Raw genomic sequence first — 20,611 nt, 5'->3', positions numbered from 1 at the left:
GCTCCTCCACATCGAGAGGAGCCAGTTGAGGTGGCTCGGGCATCTATATCGGATGCCTCCTGTGCGCCTTCCTCGGGAGGTGTTCCAGGCATGTCCCACCAGGAGGAGGCCCAGGGGACAGCCCAGAACATGCTGGAGGGACTATGTCTCTCGTCTGGCTTGGGAATGCCTTGGGCTCCCCCCGGAGGAGCTGGAGGAGGTGTCTGGGGAGAGGGACGTCTGGGCGTCTTTGCTGAGTCTGCTGCCCCCGCGACCCGGTCCCGGATACGACTGTGTCCCGAATAAAACGGAAGACGATGACGACGACGACTTTTTAGATTAAATTACCATGCATATGCATTGCCTTACATTAATAGTTGTAGATTCTTACCCTTGGATATATTGTATGTTAGTCACTGTTGACTTGCATGTGTTTGTGAGATTGCATTTGAATGCCCCAAGGTCCATTTGTATAATTGTTGTGAAAGCTGTCTGGTTGTGTTACTTTAGCAATTATGTGCATGTATGGGTCTTATTTTTCATCTGGGCAGTTTTTAAGGCTTGAAAGTCTTGTGGACTCCATTGCTGCTGTGTGTGTGCAGTTCCTGTTCTTGTCTTGTTAATCAGCCTGGCAAGCTAATCCTTTACTTCCTCAGATCCCTCTTACACTTTAAAGCAATAAAGGCTAAAGTTACACACTGGTGCTGATCCTCTGATTTCCATCTGAGACTTGGTGAACGAGTATTGTAAGTGACTATGATGTACAATAAGTGGTCTGGAATCTTTTTAGAATTGACCAAAATCCAATAGGGAGTAGGATGTCAAGCAGGAGCCTGTTTGGAATCCATTCTTCGTTGTGTAATTAAAATTTTAATATATGCTCAGTTATGTTGAATGTGTTCTCCTTTATTGTTAAATAATTAGTGTTAAATAATTTCTCTTTAGTGGTTGGGTTATACACTCCTATTATTCCTTCCAAAACTAGTAAAGCTAGACATGTAGAATCAGGCTTTTCCAGGACAATTGCCATTTCCAGTTATCTTGCGGAGTTGACTTCCAGTTTCTGATTTAGGTTTTGTTTAAATAGAATAAGAAAATGTGCTGAAGAATTTTTTAATAGAAGTTAGACCGACATAATTAAGGCTGATCAAGGCAAAATTGTTTGATTTTGAACTTCGGTCAACTGATTGCTCTGGATCAAACTGATTAGCTAACTTCATTTGCGAAAAAACAAGTCATTTAATGGGGACAGGTGACACTGGTAAAGATTTCAGATGTAATTACTCTATTTGTATGTCTTCTATTGACGGACAGATGTGCTTAAAATCATTTTCTTACAGTAGCTTTCTAAAGTATACACACCCCTGTTAAAGCACCAGGTTTTGTGTTATATAAAGAAATTTCTAATCGTTTTAAAATGGCATGACTGACTGTGATTCTGAAAAATAAGATACATAATTTTTAGCTGTTTAATAGACATACAAAGGTTTTGGGTCAAAACTAGCTGGTATTTGGAATTGTCTATAATTTCAACCAGCTTGATAAAAACCCCAGTTCCATCTGAAGAAAACCAATTCTAGAGCATGATGCTGCCACCATCATTTTTCACTGTGGACATGGTGCTCTTTTGAGGATGCTTTATGTTGTGTTATGTCTAAGGCTGAATTCCACCCCATGGAGGAAGCTAATTTCAGCCACTTGTACCCGGGATCTAGTTCTTTCAGTCATGATCCGTATCTCATGACCATAGGTCAGGGTTGAAACGTAGATGCTGGAGGTCATGGCCTGAAGAAGGCAAAAGAACCCCAACATCTGCAAAAAATAAAAATGAGATGTCGAGATTCCCAAAACACACATCCTCCATAGTCCCACTGCATCCCCCACAAAATACATCAGAGGACATGGTATTAGGCCTTTTCCAGATGCACAAAACAAAGTTAGACCAGAGAAGCATACCCCCATGACTTCCTCAGCAGTTCCTTGAGGGGAAAGATCTTGTTCATGTCAACCATTACAGCTCCACAATGTCCAGAGCCTTCAGCATCTCAGGCCAAATCTACACACCTGGTTCCCTGCCTCCAGGTGTGGATGATAAAACTCTGACCTTCAGTTTGAAAAAGAAAAAATATAAACTTTAGCACCAGTATTGACAAGAATATTACAATGGATTTACATTCTTAACGTGCATTTAACTTAATGAAACTGAAAGCTGAGGCTACTTAGAAAAATAAAAATAATTTAACGTGTTCTTTGTAACCATAGAGTCAAATAGAATACAAATATCGTTAATTGTCCCTCAGTGGGGAAATTCAAAACATGCCTGCATAAATATGGTTTAGTGTTTAACGTTTTAGTAATATGAACTGCTTTCTCTTTCAGACGTGGATGAATGTACAAATGACTACAACGGGGGCTGTGTCCATGAATGCATCAACATACCAGGAAACTACAGGTGCACCTGCTATGATGGATTCATGCTGGCCCATGATGGACACAATTGTTTAGGTGTGTATGGCTTTTGTTAGAATATGGCCTATGCACATTGGTGCTGCCACTTACATGCAGTCCTTCCACTCATATGGAGTGGCACAATGAATTCCATCCTAAAAATTTTTGTTTAGGTTCAAATGCTAAGCTCCATCTCACTGTGATTGTGTTTATTTATCCACCGCTCCCCTAAGGTCCAACCATAGGATATGAGTCAACCTGAGGTCTGGGCTTTGACTGGGCCATTGCAACATATTGATTCTCTTGTTTCTGAGACATTTTTTTGTGGATTTGTAGTTATGCTTAAGGTTATTGTCCATTGTTCTACTTCACTCAGGGGTTTTCTTTCAGGGGTCGCTATAACCTGACCTCATCAGTTACATCAGCTGTCTGCTCATCCTTCTTCTGTACATTCATGGACATTCTTTGCAGTGGTTCTCTTGTCCTCCTCTTTGGTAGCTCTACAGTATATTCTACATTTGTGTCCAGTATATCCACTATCCCTACTCCCCACATTTCCAAACCATCTGAGCCTTGCCTCTCTAACTTTGTATCTAAACCAGACATCATATCAGATCTCTGCCATCTTAGAAATCTTCCCTTGCTTATAGGAATCCCTCCCATCCACTCTACAGTTTCTGTACTCTCCTCTTCACCATCTTTGCATTCAATGACTGACCCCAGGTATTTGAACTCACCTAGCTTAAACAACTCTACTCCTTCTACCTGTGTCTTTGACCTTAGGATACCTTCACCTTTTCAGGCTCAGATGAACTTGCTCCCAACTCTTAGCCAGGTCACAAAATCACCTGCGTACCTAATGTTCCAAGGGGACTCCTGTCTGACCTTATTTGTCACCCTGTCGATCATCATGCAAAACAAGAAGGGTCCAGAGTTGATTCCAGATGTATTCCCACTCTCAACCTTGAACCCATCTCTAACTTCAACTACTTTGATAAGCAAATAAGCTCATATTTACCTTAACTTCATTGGTATTCATTTTAGTGGAAAGGGTTCTCATGGCAACCTTTCTAAACAAGCTATACTTGCTTAGTCTTTACGTCAATTATATTGCCATGAACTATAATATTTGTATTGCTAACTGAGACCTGCCAAGCTAACATGTAGGGCATGAATTGTTTTGCTTTACAATTTCACTCAGCATTGCTGAATTCAACACCTGAGTTACATTTTCTATTTCCTATCAGTCTTTTGTATTGTGGATGGATGGATGGACTCCAAATAGTTTTGAAATGGCCTTTCAGACATTTACAAATTCTTTGGCTAATTGCATGCAGCTGTCTTTCTTCCATTGCACCTGAATGTTTCCGAAACCTGTAATTGTTGATGGTCATGTAATCAATGCACCTGATTCACAGAAACTGGCTTCTACTTAATGACTTAATTCATATGTAAGTTCTCAGTTGGTAAGATACAAGCAGCGTGTCTGTTAAGCAGCTAGCTGAAGGCTAGCTACCTCAGCCGATAGTCTGACTAAATACCTACTGTAGCTAACATTAGCTAGTTTTACTGGTGTTTCTGTATAACGATTAAAATCTCAAAACAGTAGGATAATATGCCCAATAAAAACTTGAAAAATAAGCTGTGGTGCTGTAATATTTTGATTCAAGACCATCATAGGATGAGAACCTTATATCAGCCCATGCCTACCTTTTTTTTTTAAAGTACTTATGCATTTTCACTTACAGGGACCTCATTTCCAACTTTAAATGTGGTAACTACAAAGATCAATACGTCAGTCTTTATTCTAAAATATTAAAGATTGCATGTATTACTATTTCAGTTCACATTTTCCTGAATATTTGGGGAAGTTTTTCAAGATTAATAGATGAGAAGAAAGTATTATGCTGATATGCAGTCATGACATGTAAAGAAACCTTAACTTTAAGTAATGATGTAATTTCTTCTGTATTCTCATATATTTATACACTGTAGTTAGAACACTGAATGGCACAGATAACAGCCATTCTAAATAGAAGCAGTAACTAAGCAGTGTATTGCTAAAAGGTGGCTTCTTTATCTTTTTTCTGTAAGCTTCTCTGCTTATGCTGCTATCCTGCTATTTGACCGTTGTCTTTTACTGTATCTTCTATGTTTAAGTAAAGAAGAGTGTAGATTAAGCAGAAGTCTCAACATGCATTTGGGTGGCTAATTCCAACAGTAACTGGTATTTACTGCCTGGCGAGAGGAAACCAGCTGTGTCTGTCTCTAACCTCAAGACTGGCTTTACTAGATGTTGACTGGATGCGGCCTTAATGAGCTGCTGTTGATTAAATCAGAGTTCAAACAAGGCAGTAAAGTGTGAAATCACAGGCACAATATCTGTGATCACATGGCCAATGCCAGCTTTATTTTAAGACCTCGTGTCCCTTTTTCAATTCCTGGGTTTTCTCATTTAACAAACTTTCATTACAAGTTTAGGCAAACGTTTTTATTTGTTTGAAAAACTTGATTTAGATAACTTATTTTCATTTTATGGTAAAGATGTCAGTTTTACACTATGCCCCCACACAAAGTTTTAATGCTTTGTTTTTTTTTCCTGTGGTTCCTGTACTGGAAGCTTTGGCAAACAGGATATTGGGTCTGTTTGCCCTACTGTGTTAGGGCATATTTACCCTACAAACGTTGTTGCATAATTACTTTATTTTAAAAGTGCTGTATTCTCACAGTAATTATAAATTGTTTGCATTTTGTGTGTCAATGTTTCTTTTTTCTAATTAGTTCCAAAGTGCTGCCTCACAAAAAATTGTAAAAGTGATAGCAGCATCTTTAATGCTTTTGTAACAAAGTGTCGTAAAGTCATCTCAATGTCTCCGTCAACACATAAGGTTCAACAATTCAAGAACTTCTTCTTTTCTTACTTCAAAACACTAGTTTCAACCATAGGTCCACACATTTAGTTGAAAATTTCCTTCATACAGTCTAACATTAGATATGGCAAACTTTTCCTGTTTTAGTTCAGTTGTAATTACCCACATTATTAATTATAAAAATTCTAGTTATTGAGAGAGTAGTTTCAATTTTTACTTTTTTGTACCTGCTCGCTTTCAGTTCCAAGCGAGTCGACCTGTGCTGAAAACGCGACGTCAGAAGACTATCGGCCACTAATTGGGTAGGGGGTGGGGTCACTACTCACAACACATTTTAATAACTAATATCTTCAACCATCAAATTGTTGTATGCTGGGCTTATTGTGTATATGACCACTATAGCAAGTTAGCATTAAGTAGCATTAGCTTACCCTCACATGTCCTCTAGCTCGTATCCTTGAGTTTGATACCGCTCCATGGCTTCAGTCTCTCTCCTGTTCCTATCCAGACTGCATCGTCTTGCCACCCACAGCCTTCTCTGGTTCTCTTCCTTCACTCTGAGTCTGACAACAGCCATAGACTGAGCAGCAGTCAAGGCTTTTGTGTTTGTGTCACATTAAAGTCACATCATGTTACTTTTTCGGACTGTGGGGCCACCTTACTGTTGATATTCCACATTGAGATGGTACTAAAAAGCCGCCTGACCCAAGTCAAGTAGAGTTGGTACTAAGGGAAAAGAGGCCTTAGAAACTTGACTCATCTACTCCAGTTCTGTCAGGAGGAATGGGACAAAAGTTCAAAAGATAAAAATTATAAGGAGCTTTGTCAGACAAAGAAAAAAACATATACAGGTTCCAACTGGACATACAGAATGTTAACAGTCTGTAAGTACACAATGTTGTCAAAAATAATCACTCATTTGCCATAGGGTTTCATATGATTTTGACCCCTTGCAACTATAAAAGGTTACACTCTTCTAGGAAAACATTCTCCAATATTTAGGAGTGAGTTTCTGGGAATTTTTTACCATTCTTCCCTAAACTCATTTGCAAAGACACTGATGCTGGACAGAGAAGGCATGGTTCACTGTCTCTGCTTTGATTCATTACAAATAGGTTCTATCAGGTCAAGGTCAGGCCAGTCAAGTTCTCCTAAACCAAAAAGAGCTCATCCATGTCCTCATGGACCTTTCTTTGTGCTTTAATGGGCAGGTACAGTAAATGGCCTTCTTTACCTTACTCATTCACTATATTCAACATTATAGGTTCAAAAGTAACATCCACTTCAATGGGCCCATGTTTTCAGAAGTTCTTTGTGAGATTGTTGTTTTGTTGTGTGTTGTGTCTAAAAGTGACAATTTGTCGTGCTACATGGTTGTATTACTAAGTCTTTCCAAAGTTACTTGTTGAAGGAAATGGTAGAGGCGAATGTGATGAAGGTCTTGGAAATATGATTCTATGTAATTACAATATTTAAAATGATTTTTTATTGTGCATTCAACCCACTGATGAGCGCATGGTTAGTATAGTCTCTTTACTGCTAACACAGGTATTTTTAGAATTCAATCCACTTGTTTAGATTCTAACTGGGTTTTATAACTTATGCGGTTACATTTGTACATTTTAACTGGTTTAATTTCAGTTATGGAGCATAAATGTGCCAATGTGACAGTGGTTAACATGAAGGAGGAGGAAAGGATAGGGAATGACAGCATCTCAGCCGTGGCAGGTGGTAGGCCGCGAAAAATTGCAGATCAACCTATGCTGAGGTGCATAGTGCCTAGAAGTTGTGAATAGCTACAGACCTCTTAACTTCATGTGGCCTTCAGATTAGATCAAGAACAGTAAGTATGGAGCTTAATAGAGTACATTTACTGTATTAAACAAACATGTAGCCAAAATGAAAAAAAACTGAATGTGATAAACACCTCACAGCATAGCTTTCCTTCCAGAGTCCATCTTAGTGCCATGTGTTCGCCATGTGTTCATGCCATGCATGTGATGTAAAGAAAACACAATTCATCAGACCACGCCACCTTCTTCCAATGCTCTGTGGTTCAATTCTAATTTCCAATTATAGTTGGTTCTTTCAGCAGCAGATGGGTCAGCTTCGGCACTTCGACTGTTTTGCAGCTTTGCAGCCCCATATGCAACAAGGATGCTCTTTTCGAGTCATAATCATGACAGTTCGTCCCTTGTCACACCTGCTCAGAACCTCACTTTCTGAGGATAAACTGTTCACTCCCTGCCTAACATATCCCTCCCACTAACAGGAGAAATGATGAAGTGATATTGAGTGTTACTTCACTTGGTATTCCTGAATAATATAGATTTTTTTATATGTAGTTTCATTTTCTTATTAAATATTTAAATTTCAATTGTAAAAGATGTTTCTTTTTATTTTGTTGTGATACTGTGTTGTTTCGTCCCCTTTAGTCGGTATCTGATTGCATTCCTGGGTGTTGACTAATGGAGGCCTGGCAAAAATTGTGATAAATGTTGTTTTTTGATACATGGTATCCACATAAACAGAAACCAGAAGAATTGACATGTTAACCTATTGTCAGACTATAGCTTTGTCCTCCTGCTTCCTGTCAACAGGAAATACAGTGTAGTTGTTTTAATCACTCTTAACTGTATAAACTGTCAGGAGATATACTTTAAAACAGCACGGCACACAGTCATTTTCTTTCATTACCTTTCACATACCTGTTTATCTGGGCTTGCGCTGATAGAAAGTGACTTTATTCTTATTATAAGAGCTGTCAAAACATTGTATTTCAGCTGTGCAGAGTTCAAAGACAATGGAAATTAAAATCATATGCCTTCCAGTACTGGAGTCAGGATATTCAGATTGCTAACTGGCCTGCTTCCTGACAAATTAATCATATCAAAAATGTAATGCCAAGCCCTAAAAAGGTCTGCTTTGGGTTCAGGTTCTGTAGTGTAGCAGCTGTGTGAGTCTTAAAACCCTGCAAAGTTAGTTAGATTAACTGCTGCTTTCAGCTTTTATCACAGTGAGTTTTCAAAGTGCAACAGTTCTATTTAAGAAGACAAATCCAGCTTGTTTTTTTTTTTTTTTCCTCCAGGCCTGCAGCAAAAAACTATAAAGATTGTGCAAACTTTTAATGGAAGCAAAGCACCTTATTGAGAAACCTCATTGCCTTGTAGTTTAAATGACAAACTAGACATTGGAAAAGACATCAGGATGCATGCGTGTTCAAGAATTTGCTTCATCATCACAGCAGATGCACTGTCAGTAAATGAGGACATTAATGAATCTAAGGTTACCTAATTGTCCTTTAATAAGAAAGTGCCCCCATTTAGTTTGGCATTGCTTCCTTTTTATTTTGATTGTTTATTTGGGTTTGGCCTGGACACAGCTGGGCCCAATGTGCCGCTGGTTGCGTGCCTTCTGTGAATGTCTGCTGCACTTGGTTGAGTTTATTTTCCTTTACTCCAACATGTCTTTTCCATTTCAAGTAGGAGATCTCAGATTTGGACCCAAAATGGGTATTTTTCAAGAATAGCATGGACATTCTGGCATATTACAGACAGGAGGTGTTGGACCTCAGACATATTGATAGAATAAAAGCACATTCATTAAATTAAAGCCATCTGATTTATGCTAACTGCCAAAAAAAGACAAAGAAGAAGCTATGTGGGGTTCTTAAACACAGGTTGCTAAGTTTCTAGCTTGGGAGCTCATGCTTGCTGGCAGTACAATGACTTGGTGGTGGACAGGTGAATGAGTAAAAGAAGATGGCTTTGTCAAAAATATGTAAAGTGGACTATGAGAAACAGACATGTAAAGATGAATGGACAGAAGCAAGGTGCACGGTGGCGCAGTTGGTAGCACTTTTGCCTTGCAGCAAGGAGGTCCTGGGTTTGACTCCCAGCCAGGGGTCCTTCTGCATGGACTTTGCATGTTCTCCCTGTGCATGCGTGGGTTCTCACCAGTTATTCTGGCTTCCTCCCACAGTCCAAAAACATGCCTATTAGGTTAACTGGTTTCTCCAAATTTCCTTTAGGTGTGAATGAATGTGGGCATGGTTGTTTGCCCTGTGTTTGTGTTGCCCTGTGATGGACTGGGGACCTGTCCAGGTGTGCCCCACTGTTGGAGATAGGCACCAGCTTCCCCACGACCCACTATGGAAGAAGCGGTAGAAAATGACTGACTGGAGAGAAGCACACCCTTTACTTTTAACTTCCATCGGGTGTACAGGCAGTCTGCCTTATATGTTTTGAATCAGTTGGACTTATTAAGAGTGGAAATCTAAAAAGACATAAAACCAAACATAAGAACTTCAGCCGGGGCTATCTGCCTAGGTTTGACAGTAGGAAAAGGTGTATAAATGAACTGAGGGCACAGCATGAGCGAGCTACACGGCTGATAGCACAGTCTCTTACAGCACAACAGTGAGAATAGGAGTGTTTACTGTGAGTACACTGGATTGTAGGAGAACACAAAAAGCCTTTCACTTACTGGGAAATGATCAAAGAGTGCGTGGAAGCTGTGGCAGAAATACGTTCAGATGGAAAAGCATCACAACCTAAGGAAAAGGTTAAGCAAATTGCCATGTCTGTCCCAAGCACAACAAGAAGAGCAGTTATTGTTATACCAAGATGTACAGACACAGCTCAACTGTGCCATTCAAAGTGCGTTTAATATTGGGATTTAAATTGGGCGGGGCGCTTGTGGTGTAGAGTTTAAACACGTAACCCATATATAGAGACCTTTGCTGAATGTCTTCCTCCTCTCTCTGATTTCCTGTCTGCCTACTATAGGAAAATTTAAAAAGATTGTGCCACAAACATAAAATATATATATATTGGGACTTAAATTGCATTGCACTTTTCTGTTCAGCAGATGGTTTCATGGGCATATGAATAATTGATCAATAGTTTTAAAACAAAAACTGTAGTGTTAATTAAATGTTAAATGAAAATGAAAGAAAATATTTTTCTAAGTTGATTTAAAATGTTCAAACCCCAAAATGTTTGGATGATGGAGGTAGTAGACCTCCTGCTATTTTAGTTTGGGACCCCTGCTGTATACCATGTCACAAAGCGGTCCAGCAGCTTTTTGTATTGAGCTTTTTGTCTGTCTCTGATACACTTTAATGATAGCAGAGTGATCTGAGTATTTCTGCAGATGTCAGGACTTATACTGGAAGTCTGAGGTGTACAGAGTGAAAAAGAATGATAAAAGTACAGTCCCGTTTGGGGCTTCTGTGCAGCTAAACACCTGGTTAAATACACAACCTTTCAGTCTCACAACCTGTGGTCCATCTGTCATTGATCCAGGTGTTTGTTAAGGCCTTAGCCTGTGTCTTCTGGGGTTTCTGACAAAGCAAATCAGCCTGTCCGCTTATCCGGGACTGGGTCACAGGGGCAGCAGACTCAGTAGAGACACCCAGACTCTCCCCAGACACCTCCTCTAGCTCCTCCGGGGGGAGCTCAAGGTGTTCCCGGGCCAGCCGAGAGACATAGTCCCTCCAGCATGTCCTGGACCGTCCCCTGGGCCTCCTCCTAGTGGGACATGCCTAGAACACCTCCCTGGGGAGGCGTCCAGAAGGGATACAAAACAGATGCCTGAGCCACCTCAACTGACTCCTCGGATCTTATCCACCCCAAAGCCTCGGTGGACAGCTTAGCCAATCTCTTCACCCTAGTGTCCAAGACATGTGGCCGAAGGTCTGAAGACACGACTACAAAGTCGATCATCAATTTCCTGTCTGAGGTGACCTTGTGCTAAGTGCAATGATGAGCACCCTTATGCTTGAGCATGGTATTCATTATGGACAATATGTGACTGTCACAGAACTCCAATAATGAAACAGTTTCATGCTGACCACAGAGCTGATCACCTGATCAGTTTTTCCTTCTTGGATATGTTGCCTCCCCAGCATACCACTGTTTTGAAGAGAACAAGGGCAACCACAGACTGTGGAACATCCACAAGAGTTTCCTCCAAATGTTAAAAGACAGCAGTCTTCTCCAGATGTACCATCTGCTCTGGCCCTTCCTGTACAGATGGTCATTGTGTGTTGTCTAATCTATTTTGCTATTTAGCCACAGTCAAAGGTCCTTTAGGAGTCTACAGCCTCCACCTCAGCCCCCTCGATCAGAACTGGTCTTGGCCTTGGTCTGGATTTCCTAAAGTTAATAACAAGCACCTTTGTCTATGAGGTGTTGAGCTCATGAAAGAGCCCAGCACTGTGCCTTGGGGTTCTCCGGTGCTGCAGACCACAGTATCAGACATACTGACACTGTCAGTCTGACATACTGCGCCCTGTCGGTGCGGTAGCTGGAAATCCACGTGACCAGGCAGGTGTCCACTCACATCTTGATCAATTTGTCCTGAATGGCTGAAAAGTATTAAAGACATTTGAGAAGTCCCGGTAGAGCATCCTCACTGTGGCACTTCCCTTATCAAGATGCGAGTGGGCTTGGTGTAGCAGGTGCAGTTCAACCAATTTGTTATCCAAAGATCTCACCCATTAGATTACCCATTATAATTGACTGAATGTATAGTTTCAATGTCTTCCATCTCTCTCTTGCTCTGCATTCACAGTGCTTCCTTTTCAACTTATCTGGGATTTGTGGTAGTAGATGAGGTATTATTTGAGCTTTTAAGATATCAATCAGCTGCTCCCAATTGTAAAACAAAAACACCTTGTTGCAATGGTTACTCATAACAAATGTCCAAAAGTAAAAATGTATGAGCAAAAATCCTTCCAGCCACACAGAATCCAAAACCAAAGGGAATAATATTCCATAAAAGCAATATTTCAGTCAGAAATGTTTAAAAAAAAAAAACTAATTGGAATTAATGTAACAGGGCTACTCCTACATGCTTCCACCATTAGTGGTACAATTCAACAATCGGTGCATTTCTAGAATGAAAGGTATAAAGGATAAATGACTGAGACTGAAGCGCAATGTGTCTGATCAGGTGGTCAGCAAAGCAAATGAGCACCACAGGGTGCTGTACTCTCACCATTCCTTTTCACTCTGTACACCTCAGACAAGCACAAATCAGAGTCTTGTCATCTGCAGAAATCCCTGCATAACTGCAGTTATGGGGTGTATCAGAGATGGACAAGAAGCTGAGTAAAGAGAGCTGGTGGACTGCTTTGTTGCCCGGTGTCAAAATTATCATCTTATCTTGAATGTGAACAAAACAAAGGAGAAGATTGTATGTTTCACAAGAAACAGGAATAGGTCAAACACTATTTCCACAGTGGGAGAAGAAGTGGACATGGTGGAGGAGTATAAATACCTCAGTGTTCACCCAGACAACAGACTGGACTGTAGACACAACATTACATCCATCTACAAGGAGGGACTGGGTAGACTGTACTTTTGGAGGAATCTTAGATCCTTCAGTTTTTGCAGTAAGATGTTGCATATCTTCTATAAATCTGTTGTGGAGAGTGCAACCTCTTCTCTCCTCGTGTGTTGCTATATCATCATTAGAGCCATTGACTTAAAAAGCTGAACAAGCTTTTATAGAAGGCTTACTCTGTTCTATGAATTCTATGGAACCTCTGAGGCTGACTATGCAAAGAAGCTCTATACATAAAATGAAGAACTATGACCTGAGACTGTCATGCAACAGTCAGAGGCTTCACATCCACTGTAATACAGACCACTACAGGAGGTCCTTCCTCTTCATAGACATCACCATCTATAATGATCCCTTACAGAAACTTAGTTAGTTGAAGTTAGTACATTGTTTAATCTTATAACATAAAAAAATTACATTTTCCTTGGTCTAGACAGATATTTTCTCCTAACAGAAGAAATAAACCTACTACAGTGTTCGGACAATGTATCACCTAAAACATAGATATCACCATCACTGACTTACAAACATTGTCACCTGATTATATTATTAAATGTACAAGCAGGTTTGGAGAAATATTACTTTTGAGTTCAAGCCCCAATGCTTGGCTAGTTCTTGCTGTCTTGGCTATATGGTGATTTAATTAGCCAATTTAGGTGACAACATGTAGTATGTTAATGTGTGGAGCTAAGTGTGCAATGCAATGTTGTTTAGCACAGCTATAAAAAGTGACACCAAAACAAAATAGAGAGGCCACCCGGCTATCAATAAATTCTATTTGGGAACATTAAGGTTTCTCATGCAGCTATAGTGAAAAAAGAAAGGTGGACCGAATAAGACTTTATGTCTGCACACACATCTTCCTTCAACCACAACCAGGGTGCTCTCCCTGGTTCTTGTACAAGATTTTCACCTATAGTGTCAACTTTAGAGTTTAACAATAGCAAAAACCAGATCTCAAATATTATACTAAGATGAACAGAACCACTAACATGAACAAATCCCCTGAAAATACATCTAGAGAACTCCATCCATCCATCCATCCATTCAATTCAATTCAGTTTATTTATATAGCGCCAATTCACAGCACATGTCGTCTCAAGGCACTTCACAAAGGGTTTGGAATGGTATAGGGTTGTTTGGGAGGTTAGATTAAACTACTGAGTGTTAGAGTTTGGCCATTTTAGAATGGGCTATGTGTAGGGGTACTAAGTAAAATAATACACTGATAAAGTGTGTCCATGTAGGGCCCACTGGTGGCCATTGTTATACTAAAAACAAGAAGGATTGGGGATACCTCTCTCTGTCAGACTGATTATAACCATTGGAAAAGAAAAGGGGTCGCACAGGGTAGCAGAAATGGAGGGTGTGTTTGCACCTCAACCATAACTGAGCCGGTTTAGGCTAAACCTGACTCCCCCTTACTCCCCCCATCCATCCATCCATCCATCCGTCCGTCCGTCCGTTCATCCATCCATCCATCCATCCATCCATCCATCCATCCATCCATCCAGTTAGTCAGTGACAATACCTGCTTATGCTTTATAAAAAAATCAAAACAAATCTCCAGTCAGTGGCCACTTTTGTATATAGACTGAATGGTGACTTTTAAAAAAAATACGTATAGACCTATGATTTTTGTGTACCGTTTCACCCGTAATAAATCGAAATATATTCTGTTGGTTTAAAAAACTGGCAAGTTTGCTCCGTTTGTTTTTTTATGGATTTGCAGTTGCTCCTTGTCTTCCTTTGTTCAGGCACCTGAGCTTATAAATATGTATCTGGTTCAACATGTAGCTTCAATAAACTCATGTTATGCTTCATACAGCTGTTTTCATGTTTAGCAATTTGCTTTAGTAATAGCCTAATGTTAGCATGTTCACTCTGTCTTGATAGGACTCATTTATAATTCAACTTGACAAAATGAATTGTGGTTTCCACAAATCTGACTCATACCGATTCAAATACTGCATGTCCCTTAACTTATTCTAGTGAGGTTTTTGAAGTTTAATTAATTTTGATGATATTGGCTTACAGTTAATGAAAACCCAAAATTCAGTGTCTCGGAAAATCTGATTATTACATAACATCAATTTAAAGGAAGCATTTCTAATGTATTAATATTATATAATGGCTATGCTATAACCTAGACACTCATGAAAACGGCTGACTTGACAGAAGACAGTCACTGACACCCTCCACAAGGAGGGTAAGTCACAAAAGATCACTGCAAAAGAAGCTGGTTGCTCACAGAGTGCTGTATAAAAGCATATTCATGAAAAGTTGAGTGAAAGAGAAAAGCATACTAGGAAAAGGTGCATCAGCAACAGTGATAACTGCAGCCTTGAGAGGATGGTTAAGCAAAATTTATTTTATGGATCTAGGGGAGCTTCACAAGGAGTCAACTGAGGCTAGAGTCAACATACCAAGACCCACTGTGCACAGATGAGTTCTACACATGAGCTACAAATGTTGCACTCCTCGTGCTAATCCATTTCTGAACCAGAGACAAAGCCAGAAGCGTCTTACCTGGGTTAACAAGAAAAACAACTGGACTGTCTCTCAGTGGTCCACAGTCCTCTTTACAGATGATAGTAATGTTTGCATTTCCTATAAGCAATAAAATAAATGGCTAATAGCTCTTTCATTTGCTTTATCTAAAAGAGAGAAAGGGATAAACACAGAAAGAAAGAGACAGTATATCATCCATATCCTCAGTGTGTAACCCTGTCTCTCTCCTAGACGTAGCTATCAACTATTGACTAGACTTGAAACTGGCTCAGAGTTTATCTGCTGTTTTATCTCTCCTAGATGAAGCCACTGAAGGAGCTACTACTGCCTTTAACTTTTTACTTTAAAGGTAGTACTCCTGGATCGGTACTTCTGTATTCTTTTTGTGGAAAGGCCCTGTTTTCTAAAACCCCTGGTCGGTTGTGCCAGATGTCCACTCACGCTCATTCAGATTCTGCTGTAGGTTTTTTCCTGTTAAAGGGGAGTTTTCTGTTCCACTGCTGCTCAGCATGAGGGATTGTTGCAAAGTCAACGACACAATGCTTGTGACTGTCCACTGCCGCTACATGCTCATCCAGGCGGAGTTGCTGCAAGTCAGTGACTCAATGCAATTTGCTGGGTTTCCTTCGATAGTAAACTTTTTAACCAATCCGAATAATAAACTAGATTTGACAGCATTATTCAATAACTATGATCAGTTGGAATGGATGTATTTGACTTGGAATCTGTATGATTCGATTGAATTGATATTGTAAAGTACCTTGAGACGACATGTGCACTCTATATTAATAAACTTAACTGATTTTAATCAAACTATAGGAAGAAAACATGAAGTTATTGGCAGCAATAGCCCAGCCAATGCACCCCTCCAGGAAGTTGCTTCTGCTAAAAACACCAGGCCAGGTGTAGTTTCTTTGACGAGAAAAAAAACCAGAGGGAGAACATTAAAACCAGAAATAACAAATAATGGAAAGTTATAGATAAAAAGGAGAATGTAGTGGAGTGAGGGACAGTGGTCATTATGTCCTCCAGCAGCCTAACCCTTTAACAGCATAACTACAGAGATAGCTCAGGATAATCTAAGCCACTCTAAGCCATAAGTTTTATCAAAAAAGAAAGTTTTAAGTCCAGTCTTAAATAGTAGACAGGGCTTCTGCATCACAGACTAAAACTGGAAGCTGGTTCCACAGGAGAGGAGCCAGATAACTAAAAGATCTGCCAAGATGCATTCAAAGGTCATTGTGTATTTGTAATATATTTTCAGTTCTGTGTAAGACCCTTTGGTTTCTCCTACAAATTCTCTCCATCTGATTTTTTATTCATCTGTGTATTCTTTTTGAATTTGTTGCCTTCCCCAATATTTTAGTACCCTCTCTAATATGTGAAGCACATCCTCACTGTGTTCAAATACATTTTTAGCTCATTTGAGCACAACCAAAAAGGGCTGTGACTGAAACTGGAAAAACAACCTCTGGCCATGTTTGTGTAGAAACTGGAATGGTATTTCTTTTCCTTACTTTCTCCTCACGCAGGCTGAAGATTAAAGTCATCAGTCATATTAATGGTAGCTCAGGATTAACCTAAAATAGTGTTAGGAAGTGCAATAAAAACAAAGCAGAAGTTTGCCAAGGACATGATTTACGCGCACAATGTACAACCTACACTGCTATATTTACACACAGATCTGGGAACTGCATGGCCCTGTAGGAGCAAAACACAGTGAAATCATCTTTAAGGTCAATTAGACCTTTATAGACCTTTCTGAATATCCAGCATTTACTGTAGTTCAGTAAAAACTGTGAAGTGCCGTTGAGATGTTTGGTGTTCTGCTTTTTATTATTAAATCTGTGTTCCGGTATCCCTGTCAACATGAAACTGAGTTTATTACAAGGAAACTTTCACTCAGGGTAAACTCAATAAGCCAGATGTGTTTACAACATTATCTGACAGCTAAAAAGAAAACTGAACCACAGGATATTAATGCAAAATAAAAAATAAAATCAGAACATAATCTAAATGCTTTTATTTGAAACAGAAAAGCAACAATTATAAAATTGCTGCCTCTAAAATTATATGATGTAATGATTCTTACAGTACTAATAAGGTTGTCTAGAACCTTGATACACAGACACATAGCAAGAGAACAGAAAGTGTTGACTGTCACTCTGTTGACAACCATATATATACAAGACAATGATTTACCTATTACTTTCTCTCAGCTAAAGATATTTAGAATGATCAGGAATTTAATTCAAATTCATTCACAACTACAGAGATTACTTTAATTAGTGTCAGCTAAAATATTTGGTCATTCACTACATCCAGGAACCTTCTGTGTGGTCTTCCCCTTTTCCTCAGCCCCATATTTAACTTCCTATGTCCAATATGTTTACTATCTTTCCCTTTTTTGCACACGTCCAAGCCCTCTCATGCTTTCCTCTCTACATTTGTCTCCAAATAGCTTAAGCTGACCTGTCTATCTGATGAACTCATTTTTAACCATGTTAATCCTGGTCACTTTCACTGAAAAGCTTAATATCTTCAGCCCCAGCTCCAAACCAGACACAGCACAGCTTACTAACATTTTGTAAACCTTCCCTGTTGCTCATGCAGCTAACCTTCTGTAACAAATCTCCTGACACTCATTTCACCCACTCCACGTTGCCTGTTCTCTCTTTAATATTCTTAAACTATCCTACCTTTAATCCATCCACTTAACTGTTCCACTTGTCTCCCTCTCATTCACACATGTGTATTCTGACTTTCTACAACTCACCATCTCTAAACTCAAACCATCTCTCATCTAGCACACCTCACCACTGTCTTGCTGTCGTTTTACATCCCTAGCAAAACTCACTTTTGCAGAGAATGTTTAGTGTCGCAAGAATGAGCCTTTTACTAAGGTAACTAACAACCTAGCTAAGTTCAACGTTCTCAGAAAATTTTACCACTGATGAATACATTAATTGATTCATTTGAACACATTTGTACACAAGTTGTCCCTCTATAAAAATATTTATTTTGTGCGTTTTGTCTCAACTAATATTGCACTGGGGCTGCAGACACAGCAAGGACTTATTGATTTTCTTGTTTAGGTTTAAAACAGAACACTCCTGCTTTTTTAGACTTCTAAATCTACATGTATCATTTGTTGTCCATTACTGTGTCAGTCCAGTTGCAGCCCCTTGGCATCTGTTTTTCTTTCTCCTCTTTGGTTTTGTGACCTGTCTGCACCGCCTACAACTGGAGGCCTGTCCCAGCACTTCAGACTAAACAGAGTGCAAAGTCACCCTGTCAGACCCTGGTTTGCACACACCCACACACACATAGAGAGGTTGTCACATTTGATTACTGTTTAAGAAAGTAGGCTATAACACGTCTCTAGTTCACTTCAGTCCCAACAAGATACACTACTAAAGGTCTATAAGCCTTTCAGCAACATAGTACGATATAAACAATCTTTTTCACCACAGAATGGACTGTAGTCTGTTACCACTTAACACCATGCTTTTATTTCAGCGTCATCCGCTGTGCCAGAATCCACCTGTCAGTGTGATAGAACAACATCCCTGTTCCTTTTGAGTCCATACAACATTCCTGACTCTTGTGTCACCCCTCTAATTGAACATTGCTGAGCAAACAAACTCTCCCTCAAATGTTGTTATTTATAGAGCTCAGTAACATTTGAGCTGGTGTTCCACTGCTGTCACAAAAATCTGACTTTATTTCCCTTGCTTAATGTCATCCCTTGCTCCTATTCTGTCTTTCTGTGTGACCAGATGTGGATGAGTGTCTGGACAACAATGGAGGATGCCAACAAGTGTGTGTCAACACAATGGGAAGTTACGAGTGTCAGTGTACAGAGGGCTTCTTCCTGAGCGACAACCAGCACACCTGCATCCACCGCTCTGACGGTAAGACCGTGATAAAGAGACTAATAAAATGAATGTCATGGTAAAAAGAAAAACGCATCTTTCATTTTTTTAGCAATAATGTCCAGAATGGGATAAAAACTACCTGTTCTTCCAGGGTTGAAAGATTATATTCTTTGTGCAGCATTGTCAATGCCCGACCTAGTTTGACCCAGTCTTCAGCTGTCAGACAGATGGCCTCTCATTTGACTCTGGAACACATTGGTATACAGCAGAGTTGAAAGTAATGTAAAATAAGCCTAAGTTATCACTCCCCCACCACCACCCCTCACACCACAGTTGGTATGAGTTGTTTGTGCTGTGTGCTGTGTTTCAGTCAGAGATGCAACTATGCATTAGAGCCAAACATCTCTACTTTAGTCTCATCTGTCCAAAAACTATTTTCCTCAAGTATTGTCTTTAAGATGTTGCCTTGCAAACATTAGCTAGTAATGCTTATAAACATATAAACTAGGTGTCTCATGGCATCGCTTCCAAACAAACCAACTTTTTTCAAATTTTACTGTAATGAATTTTAAAATTTTTCCTTCCAGGCCTGAAGATTCCAGGATAGAGATTGATTTTTTTGGTCATTTGTCATACATATTTAGAAATGGCTTTAAAGCATCTCGCTAGATGGATGGGTGTCAAAAGTTGCTTCTGTCAAGTTATTGCAGCTTTGGACTTTATTTTGGTATAATAAATGGTGATGGGAAATCTGTTGTGTATTTTTGTACACTTGAGGTTAGATTTACAGTAGGACCTAAAAACACTAAATCCTTTTTTGTAATGTTCTGATATGTTACAGAAGTATCCATACACCATAAACTTTTTCACAATAAAATCACAAACATAAGTTTTTTTGGGGGATTTTATATGACCAACCAACACAAAACAGCACATTGTTGTGAAGGGGAAAAACAACATGCATTCGTTTCAGTATTTTTCCACAAATATTAAGATGAAAAATATTCAGCCTCATTCAATACATTGTTTGTAGAACCACCTTTCAGTGCAATTAAAGCAGCATGGCTTTTGGGCTATTTCTCTACCAGCTTCACTTGAACTGGAGTTTGACTAGGCCATCCTAACACATAAGTATGCTTTGATCTAAACCATTGCCATTGCTGCTTTGGCTGTATGCTTAGGGTCACCGACCTGCTGGCAGGGGAGCTTCTCCCCCATTGTAGTCTTTTGCAGGCACTAACAGGTTTTTTATTTATCAGAATAGTCCCCACTTTCTCCTCACCTCGTGTCTTGAAGTGATATTAGTGATCAACAAGGCTTGAGAGAGAGGTTAAATTAACCCTAAAAGGGAAGCACATGTGCTTTTTCTCTTAGTGTTTTTCTGACCAATTTTTTTATCTTCCTCTAAAAGAACAACTCTTTTATTAGCAGTGATTCACATTCAAGACAGGGTTCATGTAGTTTACCATTATGTAAGCGTGGTGGTATCAGTTAACTAGCAGAATTCTGTCCATTGAACTATAAAATGGCTTCATTAAACAATTCCATGGAGTAACAGCATTTTCAGTTATACAT

At 39.5% G+C, this 20,611-nt stretch overlaps 1 protein-coding gene across 1 annotated transcript in view; it reads left to right on the top strand.

Moving 5' to 3' along the window:
- scube1 (signal peptide, CUB domain, EGF-like 1) overlaps positions 1-20,611 on the top strand; it is a 181,560-nt gene that overhangs the window by 44,884 nt on the left and 116,065 nt on the right. Inside the window, exons 3-4 of the mRNA XM_047389326.1 lie at positions 2,359-2,484; positions 18,938-19,072. Coding sequence (XP_047245282.1) covers positions 2,359-2,484; positions 18,938-19,072 — 261 coding nt within the window. The remainder of the gene's footprint in view (positions 1-2,358; positions 2,485-18,937; positions 19,073-20,611) is intronic.

Source organism: Girardinichthys multiradiatus, chromosome 17 (genome assembly GCF_021462225.1).
Source record: "Girardinichthys multiradiatus isolate DD_20200921_A chromosome 17, DD_fGirMul_XY1, whole genome shotgun sequence".
Classification (NCBI taxonomy): Eukaryota; Metazoa; Chordata; class Actinopteri; order Cyprinodontiformes; family Goodeidae; genus Girardinichthys; species Girardinichthys multiradiatus.
Note: the sequence above shows the minus strand (reverse complement) of the source record. Positions and strands in the feature narration are given on the sequence as shown.